General features: G+C 44.3%; 1 protein-coding gene across 1 annotated transcript in view; it reads left to right on the plus strand.

Moving 5' to 3' along the window:
• The window catches only part of LOC146863372 (uncharacterized), an 85,849-nt gene that overhangs the window by 5,580 nt on the left and 56,489 nt on the right, over positions 1-23,780 (plus strand). Inside the window, exon 2 of the mRNA XM_085642801.1 lies at positions 16,747-17,599. Coding sequence (XP_085498927.1) covers positions 16,747-17,599 — 853 coding nt within the window. The remainder of the gene's footprint in view (positions 1-16,746; positions 17,600-23,780) is intronic.

Consider the following 23,780-nt stretch of genomic DNA (forward strand, 5'->3'; position numbering starts at 1 on the left):
CCAAAGGCTTTAAAATGCTTAACAAAAATAATTTTTCTAAAAATGAGTCTAATGAGACTAAGCAAATGGTGATCCATGAGAGGGACAATCCAGGAAAGTGCGATCGCAATCCGACCCTGGTAAGGATCTCGGCAACTCCCAAGATTTATAAATGTGTTATTAATACTCCTTTTTTTAAATTGTTAGAGACAATTCTGCAATCCTGTGGAAGGGGTATGAAATGGATCTCATTCAATACTTTGCACACAATGGTGTTTGAAGGAGAATTAGCCTATCAACCATACCCGCACCTTGCAGACCATGGGACTGATTCACATAGGTCAACTTATACTTTTGTGCAAGTTTACATATGTTTTGGAATTCACAACATCCGATTTTATAGTAAGTTACAACTGCGGAGACTCCACAGTAGGGGTGGAGAACTCCTCACATGAAAACATACAATATGCCTATACCATACCTTTAATGACTCGGTGGCCATTGGCATAGTCCAAGCTTGACAATAACATTACGTTTATCGAGAACATTTTGTAAGTAGTATGAAATTGGTGATCTGTTTTCTCAGATTGCAACATGAGTGACATCAGGTGATCTGGCTCACAGTTATTTGGATAGGCCAGGTCAAAGGTGAGAGTAATGCAGGCCAAGAAATTACTGGTGTGGTAGACATATTCAAGCATGTTTTGGCAGCCTTTACCAGGGTCTTAATCCAAATTATTCCGAATCTGACAGCTAATGTAATCAGCTGATATTCTGACCAAAAGCAAACTCGACTGTCCGTATGTTTTCTGTGGTTTACCTAGTATAAACCATTGGGGCAACGTCTGTTAGATGAGAACCATGAGTTGAATATCTCTGCTCAGGCATAGGCACTTTTGAAGAGAAACTGTACATCTACCTAATAGAGTCAATGTTAGTGCGAATTTGCCCAAATTGTGACAATATGGCATGACCTACCCCCTCCTTTTGTTTTCTTCATGACCACCAGTCCCTTAAGTGGGGGACTAGGTTTTAAAAGCTACCACCTTCACCCAAGTGTAGTGCAGCCAGCTCCTTCTAACTGAAACGATTTGCTCATAAAGTTTCCTGCTAAAAAACCATGGTGGGCAGCCCATGGTTGAATGACAATGAGACTGCATCCTGCCAATACTAGGAAACCATTTTCAAAAGCCACGACACAGCATGCCACAATCTCAAGCCACTATTCCTTGAGGAAGGTGCCAGAAACAGAGACAAAGCATTATGGCATGCTGTAATATACTAGGGGTGGACAGAACCTGCGGAGGTTCATTCTGCATAATTTTTCAGAGTTCAATAAAAACTCAGTAAGATTTTATGAAGTTCCCCCTTTGGGCCAAAAATATGCATGTTGCAGTGCTCTGCTGCAATTTAGCACCAGTAGCGCAAGCTGCACGGAAATATCAGCAGAAATAGTACTATGTGGTGTGCAAAAGCGATCGACCATTTGAGTTTATTTTGCTGCCTCTCAAGTAGAAAATCTTCCTGAGCAGCAGCAGATCCACTCGAGAAACAGACATCTGACCGTGACTGCTCCTGAGCACCCATGACCAACTGCTTTAGAAAATCGTACTTGGAGAAACAAAATCTCACGCACATTTCTGGAGCTTCATGGGAAATAATTCTACCAGTCAACGATTGGCAGAATTTAGCCAAACTCCACGTTGCATGAGTAATGCAGAGTCACCAAATCCCACCACATTCCCGGGCGGAATGAAACATTCCATCCACGCCTATAATATACAAGAGCTTTAGAAGCCAAGTGGAGTCAAAGGAGCTGTTAGAAATTGGGTCTCTGGTTGGCAAAGGTACGCACCCTATCCAAGTAGGAGCAACAATCCTAGTCAGAGTAAGTCACAAGCGAATCCTAAATTAACCAGTAGTAGCTTGGCACAGAGCAGTCAGGCTTAAATTAAGAGGCAATGTGTTATGATATGTTAATAAATTTATTAAGCGTGTAAATACCCAGAGGTGTCTTGATGCTAAAGGGTAGAGTAAGCATGTTCCTGTAAGGCGTGGGTCTCTATTTTTCAAATAGGCTAGTTTTCAAGGCCTTCCTAAAACAAATAGAGTTGGAAGTGTTCTAATGGAGAAAGGGAGTGAATTCCAGAGTTTGGGGGCAGCCGCCCTGAAGCTTCTGCCAACCCAACTAGATTTGAGAACTTTTGGAATTGTTAGCAATTTAGCTCCTTTAGAGCGCAAATGCCTTTTTGGGACATACCTGTAGAGTAGGCATCTCAGGAACATGGGCCTGGTTCCTGAAGTGCTCTATAGGTGATGCAGAGGGCCTTAATGATGATGTGGTTCCTGACTGGGAGCCAGTGCAGCTAATGAAGAAGTTTTCGAACTGAAAGGTGGCTAGGGATTCCCAGCAGAAGCCTCCCGGCCGCATTTTGAATCATTTGCAACTTATTGAGTTGTTTTTCAGGCATGCCAAGATAGAGACCATTACAGTAATCCAGCTTTGCAAGAATCAGAGAAGAAATCACTGTTTTCCTACTATCCGTTGGGATAAAAGGTAGTATTTTTTTGATTGTTTTTAGCAGAAAAAAGCTCGATGAGGAGAAAGCATTAACCATAGCTTGATGAGCAGATGGCATTTACCTGTGCTTAAACATTAAGTTTGTTATCAACAATCACACCAAGGTTCTTTGCGTTGTTTGCTGGGATGGGTGCCGTTCCAAGTTTGTGCGGCCACCAATTCTGTGACCATTTTGGCAGAAAGTTGTCAAAAGTGATTACTTCTCTTTTGTCTGGGTTCAATCTCATACAATGAGAGCTCATCCAGGATCTGACCACCAGCATGCAGTCCTTAAAGTTTTGCATTGGTGGTGCAGTATTTTTTGATAGTGACACTACAATTTGTATATCATCTGCATAAGATGTCAGTGCCAGTCCGTAAGATCTTACACGTTTTGCCAGTTCAGATACATAAATGAGTGTGGGGCACAAGGACGAGCCCTGAGAAACTCCGCACGGAAGGGCGAAAGGAGGAGATTCGTAGCTGCCCATGGCTACTGATTGTATTCTGCCTGAGAGAAAAGATGAAAACAGTGTAAGTGCTTTGTCGGAAACGCTGATGGAATTTAGATGATTTAGCAGAAGATTGTGATCAACAGTGTTGAAAGCTGCTGATAGATCAAGCAAAATCAGAACAGCAGCTCCCCCTGTGTCCAGCGTTACTTTGATTTTATCTGTGGCTTTGATTAGGGCAGATTCCGTACTATGTTCTGGTCTACATCCAAACTGTGTTTCATCCAGATAGTTGTTGTTCTGTAGATAGTAAGTTTGCTGTTCATTCATGACTTTCTCCACTAGTTTAGCAGGTAGAGGAAGACAGGAGATTGGCCTGTAGTTATTAGGTTCAGTGGGGGTCAAGGTTGGGTTTTTTCAGTAATGGCAAAATGGATGCCTTTTTCCATATAGTAGGGAAAAAACCCTGTGGAAACATGGCATTAAAAATATCAGTAAGACTGGGAGTCAGCAACTCGGGAGCTTGCTTGAAGATAATATTGGGGAAAGGGGTAATGGGGGTAGCCTGATTTGGCCTGCTGAATAAGAGTGGATCTTCTCAAATGTGACCGGTTGAAATTTTGAGAAGGTCAAGGCATCAGAAGAGCCAGCGTTGGTGGAGATATGATCGTGTGGGCGAGTGTTAGTGTTGAATATGGCATACATTAGCTCCACTTTGTGTAACACTTCAAACAGTAACACAATGAAAATACCACATTAAGACTCAACAGCAGGTTAGAAAAACAGAACTCAATTTTATAAATAACACAAGACCAAAACAACAAAATTCAATAGGTAGAATTTGAGATATGACTTTTTAAAAAATAAACTGTGAAATAGCGCTAAGAAGCAATAAGCGCTTATTTGGGATATCTGATTGCACCGCAAAGGAAAAAAATCAAAACTTCAGTCTGACTGCAATGGAGCATGGACCAAATACAGGGACCCAGCTAGGGCTGCTGAAAAAGATTACCTTGATCCAGGCTGCATCAACGTTGAGGAAGATTTAAGGTGTACCTAAAGCGATGCGTCAGCATCGATCCTCGCAATGGCAGCGATGCGCTGGTCCTGTACGCGCAATAGTGGTGATGCTTCTGCTCCAATGAACGCAGGGGATGCAATGCAGAGTTCTTGGTAGCATGAAAGGCTTTCATCCTCTGAAGTGCTTGTTCCGAAGGTGATATATTGACATTGATCCTCGCAGTATAGGCAATGCGCTGGCTCTGGTCACATAACAGCTGTAATGTGCCAGTTCTGACCCATGCAACAGTGCCAATTTGCAGGTTCTAGAGAGAATTCCTGGATTTTGTTGAAGCAAGCACCTTAGGCCTCATTTCCAAGGATCCAGAACTGGGGTGGCACCACTTGGCAGGGCTGACTCACAGACAGCAGAGACCAGGTACAGCATAAGAAGGATTGGAAGTATGTATGTCCCTGAGAATTCAGATCAGGAGGCAAGCCAGTAGGCCCTTGAAGTCAATCTGGGTTTAGGTTATGCAGATCCAGTCCTTCTCACCCAGGCAGGGGAACAGCAGGCAGCAGGACAGCCACAAGGTGTGAGTCTAACAAAGCAGCAGTCTTGCAGCGTGGCAGCCCTTTCAGCAGCACAGCAGTTCTTCACCCTGGCAGATTTGTCACAAGTCCAGAAGTGTACTGAAGTGGTGGTGTTAGAGGTCTAGTACTTATACCCAGTTGTGTTTTTGAATTGGAGGAGACTTCAAAGAGATGCCTTTGAAGGGCACAGAGGTCTTTCATTCCTGCCCTGATTCCAGACTCACTACAGGGGGGCATGCAGCACTTTCTGTGGGAACAGGACACAGCCTATTCAGGTGTAAGTGTGAATATGTGCCCAGCTCCTACCTCCCATCCTCCTAGGATAGTCCATCAAGTCACACCTAAGCTCCCATTTTGTTTGGCTGTCTAGGGGGAATACACAAAGTCCAGCTGTAACTCTCCCTAGGCGTGTATCAGAGACAGGCAGCAGGCACCCAATGGCTCAGATTAGAAAATGTATTTCTCTAAATGTGGCATTTACAGATAATGGGCTTGATAATATGCCCTTGAGAATTCCAATAGAAGCCCATGTTCTGGTGTGAACCTGGGCTTCTATTGGAATTCTCAAGGCCATATTATCAAGCCCAATATTCCCGCTTTAGCGGCAGTTTCCTGCCGCTAAAGCGGTGATAATTTTAACCCCATTCTTTATAATATGCTCCTTAGGGCCATATGTAGGTAGGGACACATTTACCACTTCATAAATACCGAATTTTACCGATTCGGTATTTATGAAGTGGTAAATGATATGTAGGTAATGAGTCGGTAATTATTACCGATTCGTTAAAATTCGGTAATTACCGAATCGGTATTTACCGATTCGGTAATGAGGCATACCTTCCCATTGATGGGAAGGTATGCCTCATTACCGAATCGGTAAATACCGATTCGGTAATGGGGGGAACACATGCAAGGGTGACAGGGTGTCACAATGACACCCTGTTGCACCCCTGAAACGGCCATGTGTGCACATGTGGCACACATACATGCCCTAAGGGCATGTATGTCTGCCACATTGCACACTTGTAGGCGCTTTGAAATGCATTTCCACATCCATTCTTCATTTACCACCAACTATTAGTTGGTGGTAAATACCGACTCCAAACATCACCCACACACTCCCCCTACATCTCATTTCTGTAATCGGAATTTACCGAATCGGTAAAATTACCGATTCGGTAAAATTACCGATTCGGTAACATTACCGAATCGGTAATTTTACCGATTCGGTAATTTTACCGATTCGGTAAATTCCGAATACAGAAATTGTCCCCCTACATACCAAAAGCCTAAATACCGGTCGGTAACGGTAAAATTACCGAAAATCGGCCGTTACCGACCGGTATTTGGCTACCTACATGAGGCCCTTAGTCTTTTATCAGGATAATGGGCCTCATGTAGGAAGCCAAATACCGGTCGGGAACGGCCGATTTTCGGTAATTATACCGTTACCGACCGGTATTTTGGCTTTTGGTATGTAGGGGGCTCATTTCTGTATTCGGTAATTTACCGAATCGGTAAAATTACCGAATCGGTAATTTTACCGATTCGGTAAATTCCGAATACAGAAATGAGATGTAGGGGGAGTGTGTGGGTGTTTTTAGGAGTCGGTATTTACCACCAACTAATAGTTGGTGGTAAATAATTAATGGATGTGTGTAAGCATTTTTAAGCGCTTAGCAGTGTGCAATGTGGCAGACATACATGCCCTTAGGGCATGTATGTGTGCCACATGTGCACACATGGCCGAATCAGGGGTGCAACAGGGTGTCAATGTGACACCCTGCCACCCTTGCATGTGTTCCCCCCATTACCGAATCGGTATTTACCGATTCGGTAATGAGGCATACCTTCCCATCAATGGGAAGGTATGCCTCATTACCGAATCGGTAAATACCGATTCAGTAATTACCGAATTTTAACGAATCGGTAAAAATTACCGACACTTTACCTACATACGAGTTACCACTTCTTAAATACCGATTCGGTAACGTTCGGTATTTAAGAAGTGGTAACTGGTATGCTACCTACATGAGGCCCAATGACTTCTAATTTATGTATTTTAGATAACCTAATATTGAAGTTACGGTGTTGCAGTACGAGTTTATTCCTAATTTATGCTGCTATTTTCCTATTAAGTCGTTGACCCAAGATCCATGTACTTTTTTCTTTTTAAATGGAATGTCATCAAAGTATTTTATTGTAGATATTTTTAATATTTTTGCCTTTTAATTGTATGTTTTTATTTATGTATTTTTTTATGATCTGCTTTTGGAAGATTGATTGAATTTGGCAATGTTGCCATGTTTAGAGGAGAGAGCACATGCGCTTTAGCACTGGTTGGCACTGGAAAAGATCTAAGGCCAGTAAAATGAAATCATCAAAAAGTAGGAGGAGGAAGGCAAAACATTCCGGGTGACCCTACAGAGAGGGCCATTTTTCAACTGGAGCGAAGTAGATTTCTGTGAACAAGAACAGTGGGAGGTTGTGAGCATGACAGTGTTTTGTCTATAGTTTTCAAGCGTCTGGTCGTATACTCTGTCACAAATGTGGCAAATATTCCGTCTGCAGCATTACAAGTGCCATAGCATATGATGCAATTGAAATACAGCATATGGGATATTTGGCACATTTGTGATGGAGTATCCCTCCACCAAACATATAAATTAGGCCCTTAGTCAGTTTTATGAATATCCATCCATGGGAAATAGAGGGAGTGAAAAGTGTCCCATTTGTGATTTCAGTTCCCATCGGGGATTTTGCCAAACGATGGAACAAAAATTGCGGAACTGTAAATCTATTCAGTAGATTTTGAGATATAAGCATTTAAAAAACACGCTGTGTATGGACTTGAAAGATTAAGCACTGTTGCCAGATGTAAAGCCACTTGTGATTGAGCCTATCAAGTTGGTGCCATTTGAATCTGTGTATATCCAAACTAGTGGTCACAGACACAAAAGTGTTCAGTTGCGAACAAGTTTGACACTGTGGGCCTGATTCACCAAAGTACCTATTTGTAGTAAAGTTACAAGTGCAAAGTCTCCACACTCATGGTGGAGTCTCTGCACTTGGGGCGGAATCTTCACGTAGTGTACTCTCTGCAGTGCGCCGCACAGAGATTCAGCCCAGGTGTGGCGATTCTGCCACAAGTGCAGAGACTCCACCATGAGCGCGGAGACTCCACACTCATAACTTTATTACATGTAAATACCTCTGTTAATCGGGCTCTGCATGATGCATCTGTAAAATGTTTGTCAGGCGGGATAAATGATTTGGTTTTTATTGGTTTATCCATTGATATATATCAAATTGGTGACAATATCATGTTATATTGGGTACTTCAAGGTTAGGAAAGTGCAGATGATGACAGAGTGAGCAACTGGTCAGTACCGACCAGATATTCTTATCTTGTTAGCCCATTTTGAGACTATTGGCTGATGGGTTTTTAACCTGATTTGGGTGGTCAATGAGTTTTTAATATGATTATCACATAATTCCCTCTTACGCTCCGTATTTGATAGCTGATGTCAAATTGTATGTCAATCCATAGAGGGGGAGCACAGTTAAAAGAAGGTTCAATACAATTTTCATTTGCTTATACCTTGGGCACTGTTTGATCACTCTGTTCCAATATGGCAAGTAGATAGCAAATTATACACATTGCAGGGATGTTTTAAGGTTACATGAAGATCCTATGGAGGGACAAAGATAAAAGGGATGGGTCAAAAATATTTTCTAAGTACTAATAACTTGGACACCACTGCACAGAGATCTGCATGACACGTTTAATCAACTTTAAGAATTCAGTAGTTAATGAATATCCACTGGGGGAACAAAGTTAAAAGGGGGTACATTATTAAAAGGAGGGGAGCAAAAAAGTGTGCATTTCAAATATTAACTGAGGCACTGTGTGAAGAATCTGCACAAAGTTTGGCAGAAGGTTAAAAGGTTTGCTTTTTGATTGGCATATCAGTTTTTGTGCTAACCTATGAAGAGGCCAAAGTTAAATAGAGGACAATACAATTTTCAGTTGCTTATAACTTTATCACTGTGTGATGAATTATCAATAAATGAGGCAGGCAATTAACAAGTTACTCCCAGGGTAAGTATTTAAGGTTTTGTGAAAATCCAATATGGGGAAGGTGGTAAAGGGGGGTCAAAACATTTGTGATTTACTAGTAGCGTGTGCAACATCTAATGGATCTGCACAAATTTTGACAGAGCATGTAGGCCTACTCTTGATTTTCTCAAGTTCACGCAGGTCCATCAAGCAGAGAGGCTAAAAAAGTGTTCATTGGCTAATAAATGTGTCACTGTTTGATGAATCCTCACCAAATTTGGCAGATGTGTAGCAGGTTTTGCTTACTGTTGGTTATGTCAAGTTTTGAGTTGGGGTGAAAGTAACTCGTGTAATTCAGTGTAGCATACTCACACGGACTTACCTAAGATTTCAGTGAGATTACATATATTTACACTAGAAGAGTAATTGTGTGTTTAGTGCTATTTCTTAGCATACAAATGTTCCCTCGTTTCCAAAATGGGATGGAAATAGTAATAAAATGCATGAACAGCGAGCCTGACCATCTGCTCATGCTCAATAAATGTGCTGTCACAGTAGGACATTTCCCTCCCAAGTTACTCTCAATAATGCAGCTGGAGTAATCTCTTTATTACTGGCTACTCTGTGTCCAAGCGCAATGCAGAATTACCAAAAGTACTTCAATTACTCTGCTGTAATTGAAATTTCATACGGGTCCACCTTTAAGCTGCTCCATCAAGTCGCATAGATAAATTAGAGGGCAATAACAGTTTTATTATTAATGAACTTTGGTGCTGTTCATTTGCCTTGCAAGACATTTGGCAACTAGAAAATTAAGGCAAATTAAGGGCAGTGAAAGGAGCCAGAGCCACACTCAGAGGTTTGATCTTTCTGACTGCAGGAAAAGCACAGTCATGCAGACGCATTTCATGAGCGAGAGAGGGATATAGATAGAGATATACCCAATTACACAATAACATAACATTTTAAAAATCATACCTATTTAATTACAAAAAAATACAAATTTCAATTTACTAAAAACATATTGCATATTAAAACATTACTAATTAGAAATATCATTTTAACTAGACCAAAACTTAATAATATAAATGTAATTAATAAAAACTAAACTTTAAAATTCCACATATAAAACATAGTATAGCCACTCCAATTTATAAAACAAAACGGTACTAAAAAATGTAAGTCAGGAAAACTACAAATTACTATTCCCACTACAATAAATGCAACAGTAGGGAAAACATTGAATTGTACAGGGATAGAATTTACTATTCCCACTCCACTCAGTGCAACAGTTGGGAAAGTGTTGGATTGCGGAGGGGTTAAAGTTACTATCCCCGCTACAGACTTAACAACAGTAGGGAAAGAGTTAGATGCGGGAGGGATAAAACTTACTATTCCCACTCCAGTCAGAGCAACAGTAGGGAAAGTGTAGGATTGCGGAGGGGTAAAATGTATTGTTCCCACTCCAGTCGGTGCAACAGTAGGGAAAGTGTTGGATTGCATAGGGGTTAAAGTTACTATCCCCACTCCAGACATAACAACAGTCGAGGAAGAGTTAGATGATAGAAGGGTAAAAAAGGCAGTGCAACAGTAGGGAAGGATTTGGATTGTGGAAGGGTAAAATTTACAATTCCCACTCCAGTCAGTGCAATAGTAGGGAAAGTGTTATCTTGCAGAGGGGTTAACTTTACTATTCCTACTCCAGTCAGTGCAACAGTACAGAAAGTGTTGGATTGCTGAGGGGTAATATTTACAATTCCTACTCCAGTCAGAGCAACAGTAGGAAAAGTGCTGGATCGCGGAGAGGTTACATTTACTATTTCCACTTTAATCAGTACAACAGTAGGAAAAGTGTTGGATTGCGGAGGAGTTAAATTTACTATTCCCACTCCAATCAGTGCAACAGTAGGGAAAATGTTAAATTGCCGATGGGTAAATTTTAACATTCCCACTCCAGTCAATACAACGGTAGGGAAAGTGTTGGATTGTGGAGGGGTGAAATGTACTATTCCCACTCCAGTCATTGTAACAGTAGGGAAAGTGTTGGATTGTGGAGCGGTGAAATGTACAATTCCCACTCCAGTCAATTTAACCCCTTCGCTGCTAGGCTTTTTGCCCCCGTGCTAAGCCTTTTTTAGGCTATTTGGGGGAGTTTGCGCTTAGACCCCTGTAACTTTTTGACCACATAAGGTATCCACCCCAAATTTGCATCCTTTTTTTCCAACATCATGGGGATTCTAAAGGTACCCAGGGTTTGTGGATTCCCATGGAGAGGACCCAGAAGTTAGACAAAATACAGCTAAATTTGGTATTTTGGGGAAAAATGGGAAAAAAGTGCTGCAAATGAAAGCGTCTGGTTTTTTCCCTGCAAATGGTATCAAAAAAGGGTTTGTGGGGCCGAAATCACAATTTTCCCATCTTTTAGGGAATGACAAACTTTTGTCAGAAAACCAAAATTTTTACACAGTTTTGGCATTATTCCGGGACATAGCCTATTTTTGCTATTTTTTGTGCTTTCAACCTCCTTCCAGTTAATGGTAGAAATGGGTATGAAAACAATAATGGATCCTGGAAAGTTATACATTTTTTAAAAGTAGACAAAATTCGGAATTCAGAAAGGGATCATTTGTGTAGATCCTTCAAGGTTTCTTTATAGAAACTAACAGTTAAATATAGGAAAAATTGAACATTAGTTGAAAAAAACAGCCTTTTGTGTCAACGTTTTCACCTGTAACGTCTTCTAATTATGACAGCTCTTTGAAAGCAATATACCGTTACATCCGCTGGACCTTACTGGTTGTGGGGATATATAGGACTTGTAGGTTCTCCAAGAACCCGATGAACCCAGAGCCAAAAACTGAGCAGCGACTTGCAATGGTTTTTTATTATGTCACCGGGTACATAGCAATTATTCTGGGAAAATGTATACATGGAAAAATCGGTATAAAAGACACCTATGTATTTCTGAAATGGGAGCAAAATATAGAGTTTAGAAACAGTAGATATTTGCACATTTCCGCAATTGGGAATACTCATACTAGCATGAGAATTATCGGTCATTTTTCAAAATGACTTCTTTTTTACACATTGTCTTTCATTTGGAAGGCAGAAATGCATCAAAAGTCAATAGGTAATAACATTTGCTTTACAAATCTGAATTACTCTAAGTCTCCCAATAAAAATGGTACCTCACTTGTGTGGGTAGGCATAGTGCCCATGACAGGAAACGGCACAAAACGCAACGTGAACACACCACAATTTCACAATGAAAAATGACCCTTTTTTGGCAAAGTGCCTAGCTGTAGTTTTTGAACCCTAACTCTGCCGGCACCTAGGGAAAACTAGCAAACCTATATATTTTTGAAAACTAGACACCCAGGGGAATCTAGGATGGGGTGACTTGACTGCCTCTCACCAGGTTCTGCTACCCAGAATCCCTTGCAAACCTAAAAAATTGTCCAAAAAAACACATTTTCCTCACATTACTGTAGTGGAAAGTTCTGGAATCTGTGTGGATCCACAAATTTCCACACACCCTGCATTTTCCGGAGTCTTCCAAGAAAAATGGCATCTCACTTATGTGGATAGGCCTAGTGCCCACAACAGGAAATGGCGCAAAACGCAACGTGGACACACCACAATTTCACAGTGAAAAATGACCCTTTTTTGGCAAAATGCCTAGCTGTAGTTTTTGAACCCTAGCTCTGCCGGCACCTAGGGAAACCTAGCAAACCTATACATTTTTAGAAACTAGACACCCAGGGAATTCCAGGATGGGGTGACTTGACTGCATCTCACCAGGTTCTGTTACCCAGAATCCCTTGCAAACCTAAAAAATTGTAAAGAAAAAAAACACATTTTCCCCACATTTCTGTGGTGGAAAGTTCTGCAATCTGCGTGGATCCACAAATTTCCACCCACTCCACATTCCCCAAAGTCTTCCGAGAAAAATGGTACCTCACTTTTGTGGGTAGGCCTAGTGCCCGTGACAGTTGACGGCGCAAAACGCAACGTGGACACACCACAATTTCACAGTGAAAAATGACACTTTTTAGCAAAGTGCCTAGCTGTAGTTTTTGCATCCTAGCTCTTCTGCACCTAGGGAAACCTAGCAAACCTATACATTTTTAAAACCTAGACACCCAGGGGAATCCAGGATGGGGTGACTTGACTGGCTCTCACCAGGTTCTGTTACCAAGAATCACTTGCAAACCTAAAAAATTGTTTTAAAAAAACAAGTTTTCCTCACATTTCTGTGGTGGAAAGTTCTGGAATCTGCGTGGATCTACAAATTTCCACCCACCCCGAGTTCCCAAAGTCTTTTGAGAAAAATGGTACCTTACTTGCATGGGTGGGTCAAGTACCTGCGACAGGCAAGGCCCCAAAATGTATTGAGGCGACATCAAACTTACCTATCCCAAAACGACCTGGTTTTGCAAAGGGGCTCCCATGACTTTTTGGCCCGGCCACCTAGGGAAACCTACCAAACCCACACATCTCTGAACACTAGACACCTGGGGGATGCCAGGGAGGTATGGTTTGTGTGGATCCCCCAATATTTTCTTACCCAGAATCCCCTGTAAGCCTGAAATTTTGCTGAAATAATCACTTTTTTCATTCATTTTTGTGTGGGAAAGTTGTGACATCACTGGGCTAACACAAATTTCTTACCACCCAGCGTTCCCCCAGGTCTCCCAATAAAAATGGTGTCTTACTCGTGTGGGAGGCCCAAGTACTCAGAAACAGACAAGGGCCCAAAACGTATTGAGGGGACATCAAAATTGCCTATCACAAAACAACCTGGTTTTGCAAGGGGGGTTCCCATGACTTTTTGGCCAGGGGCTTGGTGGCCACCTAGGGAAACCTACCAAACCCACACATTTCTGAAAACTAGACACCCGGGGGATTCCAGGGAGGTATGGCTTGTGTGGATCCCCCACTGTTTTCTTAGCCAGAATCCCCTGTAAACCTGAAATTTGGCTGAAATAATCACTTTTTTCACACATTTTTGTGTGGGAAAGTTGTGGCATCACTGGGCTAACACAAATTTCTTACCACACAGCATTCCCCCAGGTCTCCCGATAGAAATGGTGCCTTACTCGTGTGGGAGGCCCAAGTACTCACGACAGGCAAGGGCCCAAAATGTATTGAGGCGACATCAAAATTGCCTATCACAAAACGACCTGGTTTTCCAAGGGGGGTCCCATGACTTTTTGGCCCGGGGCTTGGCGGCCACCTAGGTAAACCTACCAAACCCACACATCTCTGAAAACTAGACACCCGAGGGATTCCAGGGAGGTATGGCTTCCGTGGATCCCTCAATGTTTTCTTACCCAGAATCCCCTGCAAACCTGAATTTTAGCTTAAAAAAATCACTTTTTTCACATATTTTTGTGTGGGAAAGTTATGGCATCACCGGGCTGACACAAATTTCCTACCACCCAGTGTTCCCCCAGGTCTCCCGATAAAAATTGTGCCTCATTCATGTGGAAGGCCAAAGTACCCGCGACAGGCAAGAGCGCAAAACGTATTGAGGCGACATCAAAATTGCCTATCACAAAACAATCTGGTTTTGCAAGGGGGGTCCCATGACTTTTTGGCCCGGGGCTTGGCGGAAACCTACCAAACCCACACATTTCTGAAAACTAGACACCCGGGGGATTCCAGGGAGGTATGGCTTGCGTGGATCCCCCAATGTTTTCTTACCCAGAATCCCCTGCAAACCTGAAACTTATCTGAAATAATCACTTTTTTCACACATTTTTGTGTGGGAAAGTTGTGGCATCACTGGCCTGACACAAATGTCCTACCACCCTGCGTTCCCCCAGGTCTCCCGATAAAAATGGTGACTCACTTGTGTGGGAGGCCCAAGTACCTGCGACAGGCAAAGGCCCAAAACATTTTGTGATAGGCAATTTTGATTTTGCCTCAATACGTTTTTGGGCCGTTGCCTGTCGCGGGTACTTAGGCCTCCCACACAAGTGAGACACCATTTTTATCGCAAAGCGTCTGTGGAGCATGCTCGGTCTTTCATCTACCTTGCAGCAGTAGATTGCCGTTACCACGGGGCAGGAAGGGTCTGCCTTGCCGTCTGGCTTCACAAGGTGGTGGAGGATGCTTTTCTGCTGCGGGTACTCGGGCTGCAGGGAGGGTACCTTCTGTGCACTCTTTTGTATCGCTGCTTCAGGGGCAGTCACGGGAGCACGAAGGTGATTACTTTGTCGGGGTCACCTCACACAGTAGGGGCCGGCAGTGTGCGCATTGAGGATGCACTGCACTACCTCACGACTCTCCTGCCCACAGGGCTTCAGCTACGTACGGGTCACTGCACAGTTTTGGTGACAACCCGGTCTCACTTTGAGCGGATGTCACTGTATCCTCTTCATCGCGCTACCCACCACCTCACACCGTCTCTCCGCAGGCGGGTCGCAGTATATGCAGAGAGGTGTTGAAGGGTCTCAGTTTCCCCCTCACATTCTGGAATAAGATTCACCCTGTTCCTGTGATGATGCGACCTCTTCCTCAGGGGAGACTTGCCTTTCTTCACGACATTTCAGGTGTTAGGCGGCACGGCATGGGGGGGTCGGATCCCACCCTTGTCGCCAATGTAACGTTGTGGGCCCTAGGCTCACATGCTTTGTAATCAAGGTACAGACACCGTGTGTATGGTTCTTGGAACTGGCCACGAGCACGTGCACCCGGGCCCTTTCATTAGCAGGCTCATGTCACTCGTGACGCCTGTGAGGGATGCGTGTAGGGTGCAAGTGCACCCACTTCCATAGGGAAGTGGCTACTAACTCAATGTCTGTCGAGACACTAGAACGTGTCTCGCAGGACATAACAATACTATGGGTTGGCCTCGTTTTCAATCCTCCACAGCAATGTAGGCACCAAGATGGCCACCTCATTCAACGCATCGGGTGGGATTTACCAGACATTTTTCCCTTTCCTGGCTGCGGCTGCTGGCCATCATTATAGTGGTTCTTCGAGCCAACTTACTTCCTTGGGATGACTCTCCGGTTTCAGGCACTCAGACAGGTGTCCTGGGTGTGTGGGAAGACCATCGTCATATCCAGAGCTCATCAGTCGAACGTCTTACTTGTCTGGCTGCAGGCCACGCCCCTTGTGAGACAAGGTTTAAAGGGTTACTGTAGTTTGTGGCCCAATGAGTGATGCAGGCACACAAGGAGCATTTAAATTACAGACCCTGGGTACATATCTTACCAAAGATTAGAGACTTACAAGTACATTAAATGTGCCACTCAAGCGCAAGCCAATGTTATCCTGTTTGAGTGTGGAGGGCACAAGCACGTTAGCGCTGGTTAACAGTGATAAAGTTGGGCGAGTCCAAATGTCAACAAAAATGAATTCAGAGGGTAGGAGGGATGAAGTTAAAAGTTTGGGGATGACCCTGCAGTGAGGGCCAAGTCCAACACCAATAAAAAGATTTTGAAAGGTAAAATGACTGGAAACCTAATCATAGCACTCAGACCCATGGATGGGCGGCCATTGATAAAGCAGCCCATTCAATGGCAAAATGGAGACTGGCAGCACAGGTCTGTGTTACTTCATGCAATAGTAGACTCCTAGGACTTCAAAGCAGACAGCTTTCATTTTTTAATGCAAGAGTTAGCATCTTCCTTATGTAGAAGGAGTGTTAAAGGGGAATTCAGCACAGAGAGGCATTGATTTCCGGTGGCATATCAAAATACCAGTGTCACCCAATGAGTTAAACTAATGTGATCATGTGTGAAACATACAAATACATTTTAAGAAGAACAAGGGATTACCTTAGGATGTGCATCTGCATATTAAATTAGGAGGGGAACCTTTATATTTGAATAAAGACATACGGAAGGGCCCACGTCATACAGCTGATGTAATAGTGGAAGACAGTATTAGTTATGAAATTGCTCTGTGCACTCCTGAACAAACTATCGTCTCTGTACAGCTCATGTGTGCTTGTAGCCCACCCAGATGTCATGGCTTATTCCGCTATTTTTTTACAGCTAAATGACACCTGTTAAACATACAATTGTCATTTCCATAATTGTGAATTATATCAGTTCATGAAACAAATGTTTGTTTATGTTCTTTTTCAGATGTTCTTTTCACTGTGGATGAAGGAAGTACCTGCAGAATAGGCTTGCCTCCACACGATGAAAGCGATGATTTTCCCGCCAGAGCCATAGAGCTTGGAACATTCGAGAATGCCAGCAAGATCGCCTACGGCGCCCCAGACTTGAAGATCTACGCCGTGCGCGGAGACGAACTGTACCGGGGGCCTCTGCCAGTCACTGCGGGCGCCGATTGGTTTAGTGAGGCCACACTTATTGGGATAAGTGGTTGGGAGCAGTTCAAATTCGTAATACTCCACCCTAAAGGGAACATCTATGCTGTCACTCAAGATGGGCACTTGTACAAAGGCCGGCCACCCACCGCCGATGACGAATCCTGGATTGATAATAAAGCCAAGAGGCTGGACGGAGACCGATGGGGCGAGTTTACTGCCCTCTGCTATGATGCCGTGGGAGTCTTGTACGGAGTGCTTGCAGGGAAGTTAGTCAAAGGCCTTTATCCTAACTCAACCACTACGGGCTGGGTGGAGAACGCCGAAGAGATTGGCAATGGTACCAACTGGGATGAACTTAGCCTCTTCATGTGCTTCACCCCGGATGGCAACTTTTGGTGCGTCAACAGATCTACCGGGGAGCTGCTGACTGGCCCCCCGCCCGCCGAACTCACTGAAAACTGGGAGGAAAATGCCCAAAAACTGGGCAGTGGCTTCCAAGCTTACAAGCACTTAACACTGATGCAGGATACAACCCTCAAAACGGTTCAAAATATCAATTTCCTAGTGGGTATTGGAAAAACAAGTGACCAGCAAGTAGTGGAAGTGAAAGAGGAACGTTATGACAACACGGAGGGCAGTGAGGACCTGTCATGCACACTGGAGTAAGTACACCGCCGAAACCTTGCGCTGTAGATGACGGAGTATGGAAGATTGGATGCAAGTTCTTATTCTTTGATTTTTTTAACATTTGTTTTTTTCATCTGTTATAATAGCACTAATCGTTTTAATTTCACATATGATTTTAATGCTAAGGGCCATATGTAGGTAGAACGTGTTTTGCGATTCTCTAATTGCAATTTTTAGGGAATCGCAATTAGAGAATTGCAAAACGGAATGTAGGTAGGATTAGCAAATAATTTTGCGAATCCTACATATTCCTTAATTGCGAATTGCAAATTGCAATTCGCAATTAAGGAATACCTCCCCATTCATTCCTATGGGCCTAGAGGCCCATAAGAATGAATGGGAAGACATTCTCAATTTGCGATTCTCAATTAGAGAATCGCAAATTGAGAATGCAATTTCAAGTGTGCCAGGGTGTCAAAAGGACACCCTGTTGCACCCCTGAAATGAGCATGGGTGCACATGTGGCACACATACATGCCCTAAGGACATGTGTGTGCACCACATGTCACTTTGAAAAATGCAAAAATATGCATTTTTGAAAGAAATCGCAAATTACCACCAACCTGTAGTTGGTGGTAATTTGCGATTCCTTAAGGCCAAATTGCACTTTTTTGGTGCTTCTTACATTGCATTTAAGGAATCGCAAAATTTGCGATTCCTTAAATGCAATTGCAAAATAAGGAATCGCAAATTTAGCGAATCCTTATTTTGCACGCAGATTTGCCTTCCTACATACCACTTAGCAAAATTGCGATCGCAAACGCCGAAATTCAGCGAATTTCGGCGTTTGCGATCGCAATTTTGCTTTCTACATATGGCCCTAAGTTTCTAGTGCATTTACTAAGAAATATAAACTAAATCTAAAGAAAATATAAAAGAAGAACTGTAAGCCACATCTGAAAGTGCCTTGTGTTCTCTGGAGAGATGCAATAGAAAAACCCTGCTAGTCCTACAGATGGTTGCAGGAGTCTTCTGAAGAAAAGATTGCAAAATGCATTTGCGCTAACAAAGCAACTGCCTAATCTAGGCAGTATTAAAGCTGTTTCATGGCTCTTACCCCAGAGGTCAATTTGTGGTGAGTTAAGATATCTAAGAGGGAGCTCTGAACCCATCCATCATCTAACAATAGTACAGATTATTGGGACGACAATGACCCAACATTGGTTAGTAGCAGGGGTGTAACACAGGCCCCCGCATCCCCTGCGATGCGGAAGCCTCCCAGCTGCAGGGGGCCCCCTCAGCACAGCGCTCGAGTCTGAGCGCTCCGGATAAAATTCGGAGCAGGGGCTCCTCTGTGTACATTGCAGGGGGGGCCCCCTTTAACTTTCGTTACGCCACTGGTTAGTAGCTTCTTGGGGGCATATCAGCAACACCCGGTGATAATTATCGCTCAGCGCTCTTAGTGTGAGGATAATTATCGCCGGGTAACGTGGATAATTATCGCTGAGATAGCGTGCTATTAGCAACGCTTATCTCCTCAGCGATAAAAATCCTAGCGCTAACTGCCTTACGTGAGATTATCGCTGGAAACCCAGCGATAATCTCACGGAATGCGGCGTTAGCTTCTTGATAGGGCCTCACAAACTTAGCCATGATATCCTCCCTCCATAGGATATCATGTCTAAGTCAGTCCTGAAGCAGGCGTAAGGAAAGTTGCGATAACAGGGGTTATTGCTACTTTTCCTGACCCTATGCTTCATAGCGTGGGGCTTGACGATAGGAGAAATGGCGCTTAGCGACATTTCTCTAGCCATGTCAGGTCAGTAACGCCCACTTTGCATAGAGATGCAAAGCTGGGCGTTAAGAATGGGTGCGCTAATGCAAGGTTTAACGTGTTAGCGTGGCCCTGCTAATTAGGCGATAAAATGATCGCCACTTTTCGGCCGAAAACGGCCGCAAAAGCGGCGATCATTTTTTATCGCCTGCTTGTAAATATGCCCCACAGTTTCCAAGCACTGCTCATTTATGAAGCATGAAACTCTCAGTCTGATTCAAGAGCTCACTTTCCTGCTCAGCTTCAAATGGCTGCACTGCCCTTCAGTTCACTGCTGACACTGCAGGCTATGTTCAGCCTGATGCATCCCTTTAGCAATTGGTCCAAGCAGGCCTCAGCTGCTAGATCAAAGAACAAACAACTGATGGGAGTGTTTGACCTAGAAACCAGTGTAAAAACTTAAAAAGAAAATGTTGACTCTTAATAGCTCCTCTGTGACTTTACAGAGAATAACAATCTTAAGCAAACCTGCCCAATTCTACTGTAAAAGAAGAAACCTCCCTGATGATCAACCTCTGCCTCCCAATTGCAAGGCGAATCCTGCATTGCACAAACCGTAGGAGTTGGTTGGGCCAGAGAGGAGCAGGTGCCCAGACTCTGCACATTTCTGGACTGGCCCTCCGATCAGCCAGAGCTCTTTCGAACCCGGAGCTCCGCTGCACCAGCAACCGCTTCCTCCTTTCACCTCCTACCTGCTCTTCACCTCCGTGCCGGCTCCCCACCTTATCACTTTTTCTCTTTTTGGCACCTTTTTCAGCTCCCTTTGCCACCATTTTCTGCCACTTTTGCCTAATTTATTTGCTACTTTTGCTACCGTCTTTTTGCTACTTTTGCCTCCTTTTCTGATTACTTTGGACACCTTTTCCTGCTACTTTTGCCACATTTTCCTGCTGCTTTCACGTACTATTTCTCTGCTACTTTTGACCCCCGTTTTCTGATACTTTTGCGACTTTTTCTGATTACTTTCTATGCATACTTTTGCTGCTTACTTTTACCACCTTTGTCACTCTGTTTTGGCCCTCCCTCTCCCCCCCACTTATGTCTCTCCTCTTGCCTCCCCCACTCCTTACCTGCTCTCCTGCGGGTCATCCCACCTCTTCTTCCTGTCTCAGGAAGCCCCAATCACTGCTTCCCTCCTACCTGCCAGGACCTACTTAATGGTGGCCGCAGTATGACCTAATTGAGAAGATGGCCAGGCTCCTCACTTACCTCGACTGGTCCCCAGACCAGTCAAGGCCCTTTCAGACCCAGTGCTCTGCTGCTCCAGAAACCACTGCCTCCTCTCTCCTCCTCCGCTTCTCTTCACCTCTGTACCTGCTTCCCACTTTTTCTCTTTTTGCCATCTTTCTCGGTTCATTCTGCCACCTTTTTCTTCCACTTTTGCCTCAATTTTTTGCTACTTATACTGCCGTTTTTTTGCAGCTTTTACCTCCTTTTCTGAATACTTTTGCCACCTTTTCCTGATACTTTGCATCCTTTACTGCCACTGTTACATCCTTCTTTTCAGCTACATTTGCCTCATCTTTGCTGCTAATTTTGCTGCTTTTACACATACTATTGCCTCCTTTTCTAATTACCTTTTCCACCTTTCACTGTGTACTTTTGCTGTTTACTTTTGCCACCTTAGTTGCTCTCTCTTGATCCCATCTTGCCCCCCCCCCCAGGTCCCACTGCCATTCACCCGTTTTCCCCCTCCCGCACCAGTTCTCTACCTGCTCCCCTGCACGTCTTTCCAGCTCTTCTTTCTGGCCCTGGAAGCCCTGCCCACGTGCCCCTCCCACCTCTCAAGACCTCCTTAATGGTGGCCGCAGCGCAAAGGCAAGCCTGTCTGCACTCATCTGTGCCCGTCTACACCCAGGCGCACCTGGACCGTACCCAACGCCAGGAACCCGGCCCACCCGCACCCCACAAGTACACCATTGCTTAGCTCTATACCTTCAACCCCAGACTCTGCAACAAACACTGCCACCATGCCAACCCACTCTCCACGGTAGGACCTTTCATCTGCAGCCACTGCCACTTTACCTGCCACAGCACATACAGAAGCCCACCAACCAGCCCTACCATGAACACAACACAGACACAACCAGAACAAAAACACCAACTTGGGGAGAGGTGTGGCGCAGCGGCCATGGCGTCTGACTCCGGAATGCATGGCTCACAGTTGTATACCCAGAACCATAGGCAGATCAGCTCAGCATCCTGTGACTCTGAGCAATAGTTCACTTAATATCCCAGACGGCCCCCAGCACCCTGAGACCCTTACGGGTGATTTGTTTGCGCTTTACAAATATCAAGCCTACCAACTTGCATGCACCCTACTCAACACACTCTCACTCTGCAAAAACACCAGAGAGATTTAGGACCTCCTCTCCACCCTCACACCTGACGTCCTCTTCCTCACAGAGACCTGTCTCAACCCCACTACTACGCATGGCATCGCCGCTGCAATACCCAAAGGTTACAAGATCACCCAACAAGCCTGGCAGAGGGATTGCCATCATACACAAGTAATCAAACAATGCACCACCACAAACGGCAACATCACGACAGCCATGAAATACCTCAACTTCCAACTCCAAATAGATGACAAAACAACCTTCAGGGGTACTCTTGCCTACAATCCTCCAGGACCACAATCAGCCTTCTGCAACTTCTTTGTCGATTTCATCATAGATTCCAACTACTACATTTTCCTCAGCTACCTCAAGTTCCATCTCGATGACCACAATGACTTCAACACTACCAGCCTCCTGAATCACATGAACAACATCAGACTACCCCCTAACTTGTCCACAACTCCTTGCACACTACAGACAACATGCTAGACCCCATCTTCACCTCTAGTGACAACAATAGGTATTCCACACCAATGAACTCACCTGGACTAATCACTCTTCTTTCCACTACAACATCACCAGCTCAAGGACCATGGCCCCCAATCTGCCAAACACAGCCCCACCGCAGCTGGAGCAAAGTCTCATAGGACACTTGGATCAATGCCCTCACCATCACCTTTCCCATCTCCCCAAACAACCAAGACCAGAACATCAGAAACATCAACAATTGGATTACCAACTGTGCCAACAGCGGTGTCCCCATCTGCAACAACACCATCACACGGGCCACCAAGCAGGCTATCTGGTATACCGAGGACCTCAGAACCATTAAATGACACTGTAAACAACTGGAAAGGAGAAGGCACACCAGCAAGGACATGACCAACAAGACTACCTTCAAGACAGCCCTCAACCTCTGCCACAGACAGTTAAAGGAATTGAAGAAAAATGCCTTAGCCTCAATCATCCAGTCAAGCTTCAATAACAGCAAAGAACTTTCAACATAGTCAAAATATTCTAGAAACCCTCAGGTGCAACAAACAACATCACTCTCTCACAGGAACTCTTCGACAACCTCACAAACTTCTTCCATGACAAGATAAACAGCATCTACAGAAATTTCAAACCTCAGCTCAAGGACACCGACATCTTCAAGTAGCACCACATTAACACTACCACCACAGACATCCGACTATCTCAATGGAGCCAGATCACCACACAAGACACTGCCTCTGCCATGAACTCGGTCCACTCAGTGACCCCACCCAACCCACACTGCCACCACATCTTCAACCAAGGCAAAATCCAGAACCAGCCACGCACTCACCTCCTCGTTCAGCACCTATATTAACATGACCACCTTCCCTGTGGTCTGTAAACACACAGAAGGCAATGGCTTAATGAAGAAACCATAGGCAGATCCCAGCAAACTCAACATCTACTGACCAATCTCCCTGCTCCCAGCCAAAGTATTAGAAAAAGCCATCTGCCAACAGCTCTCCTCACATTGACCTTCATACTTGACGCCTCCCAATCTAGATTCCACAGCAACCACAGCACAGAGAGAGCTCACATCGCAGCCACTGATGACATCTGAGCCGTCCTCGACCAAGGAGATATCGGCTTTGATCCTCCTAGACCTTTCAGCAACTTTCGATATGGTCTCCCACCACAGACTCATCACAAGGTTTCACAACATAGACATCCAGGAACCAACCTCAGATGTATTGCCTCTTTCCTCATTGGAAGAACGCAAAAAAATCCACCTTCCCTCCCTTCACCTCCGAACCAAAAGAAATCATCGGTGGAGTACCCCGAGGATCCTCTCTCAGTCCCACCCTCCTCAACATTGATATGATACCTCTGGCCAGCATCATCAAAACCCACGGACTCAGCATAATTTCCTATGCAGACAAAGCACAACTCGTCCTCTCCCTCTGCGAAGACACCACCGACAGCAAAACCAACTTCCACAAGAGATGCATCTTGCTGGCCCTCTGAACTTGAACCTACTCCTACCCCCACCATCCACACTAGGAACCT

This window comes from Triturus cristatus, chromosome 2_2 (genome assembly GCF_964204655.1).
Source record: "Triturus cristatus chromosome 2_2, aTriCri1.1, whole genome shotgun sequence".
In the NCBI taxonomy this organism is placed as follows: Eukaryota; Metazoa; Chordata; class Amphibia; order Caudata; family Salamandridae; genus Triturus; species Triturus cristatus.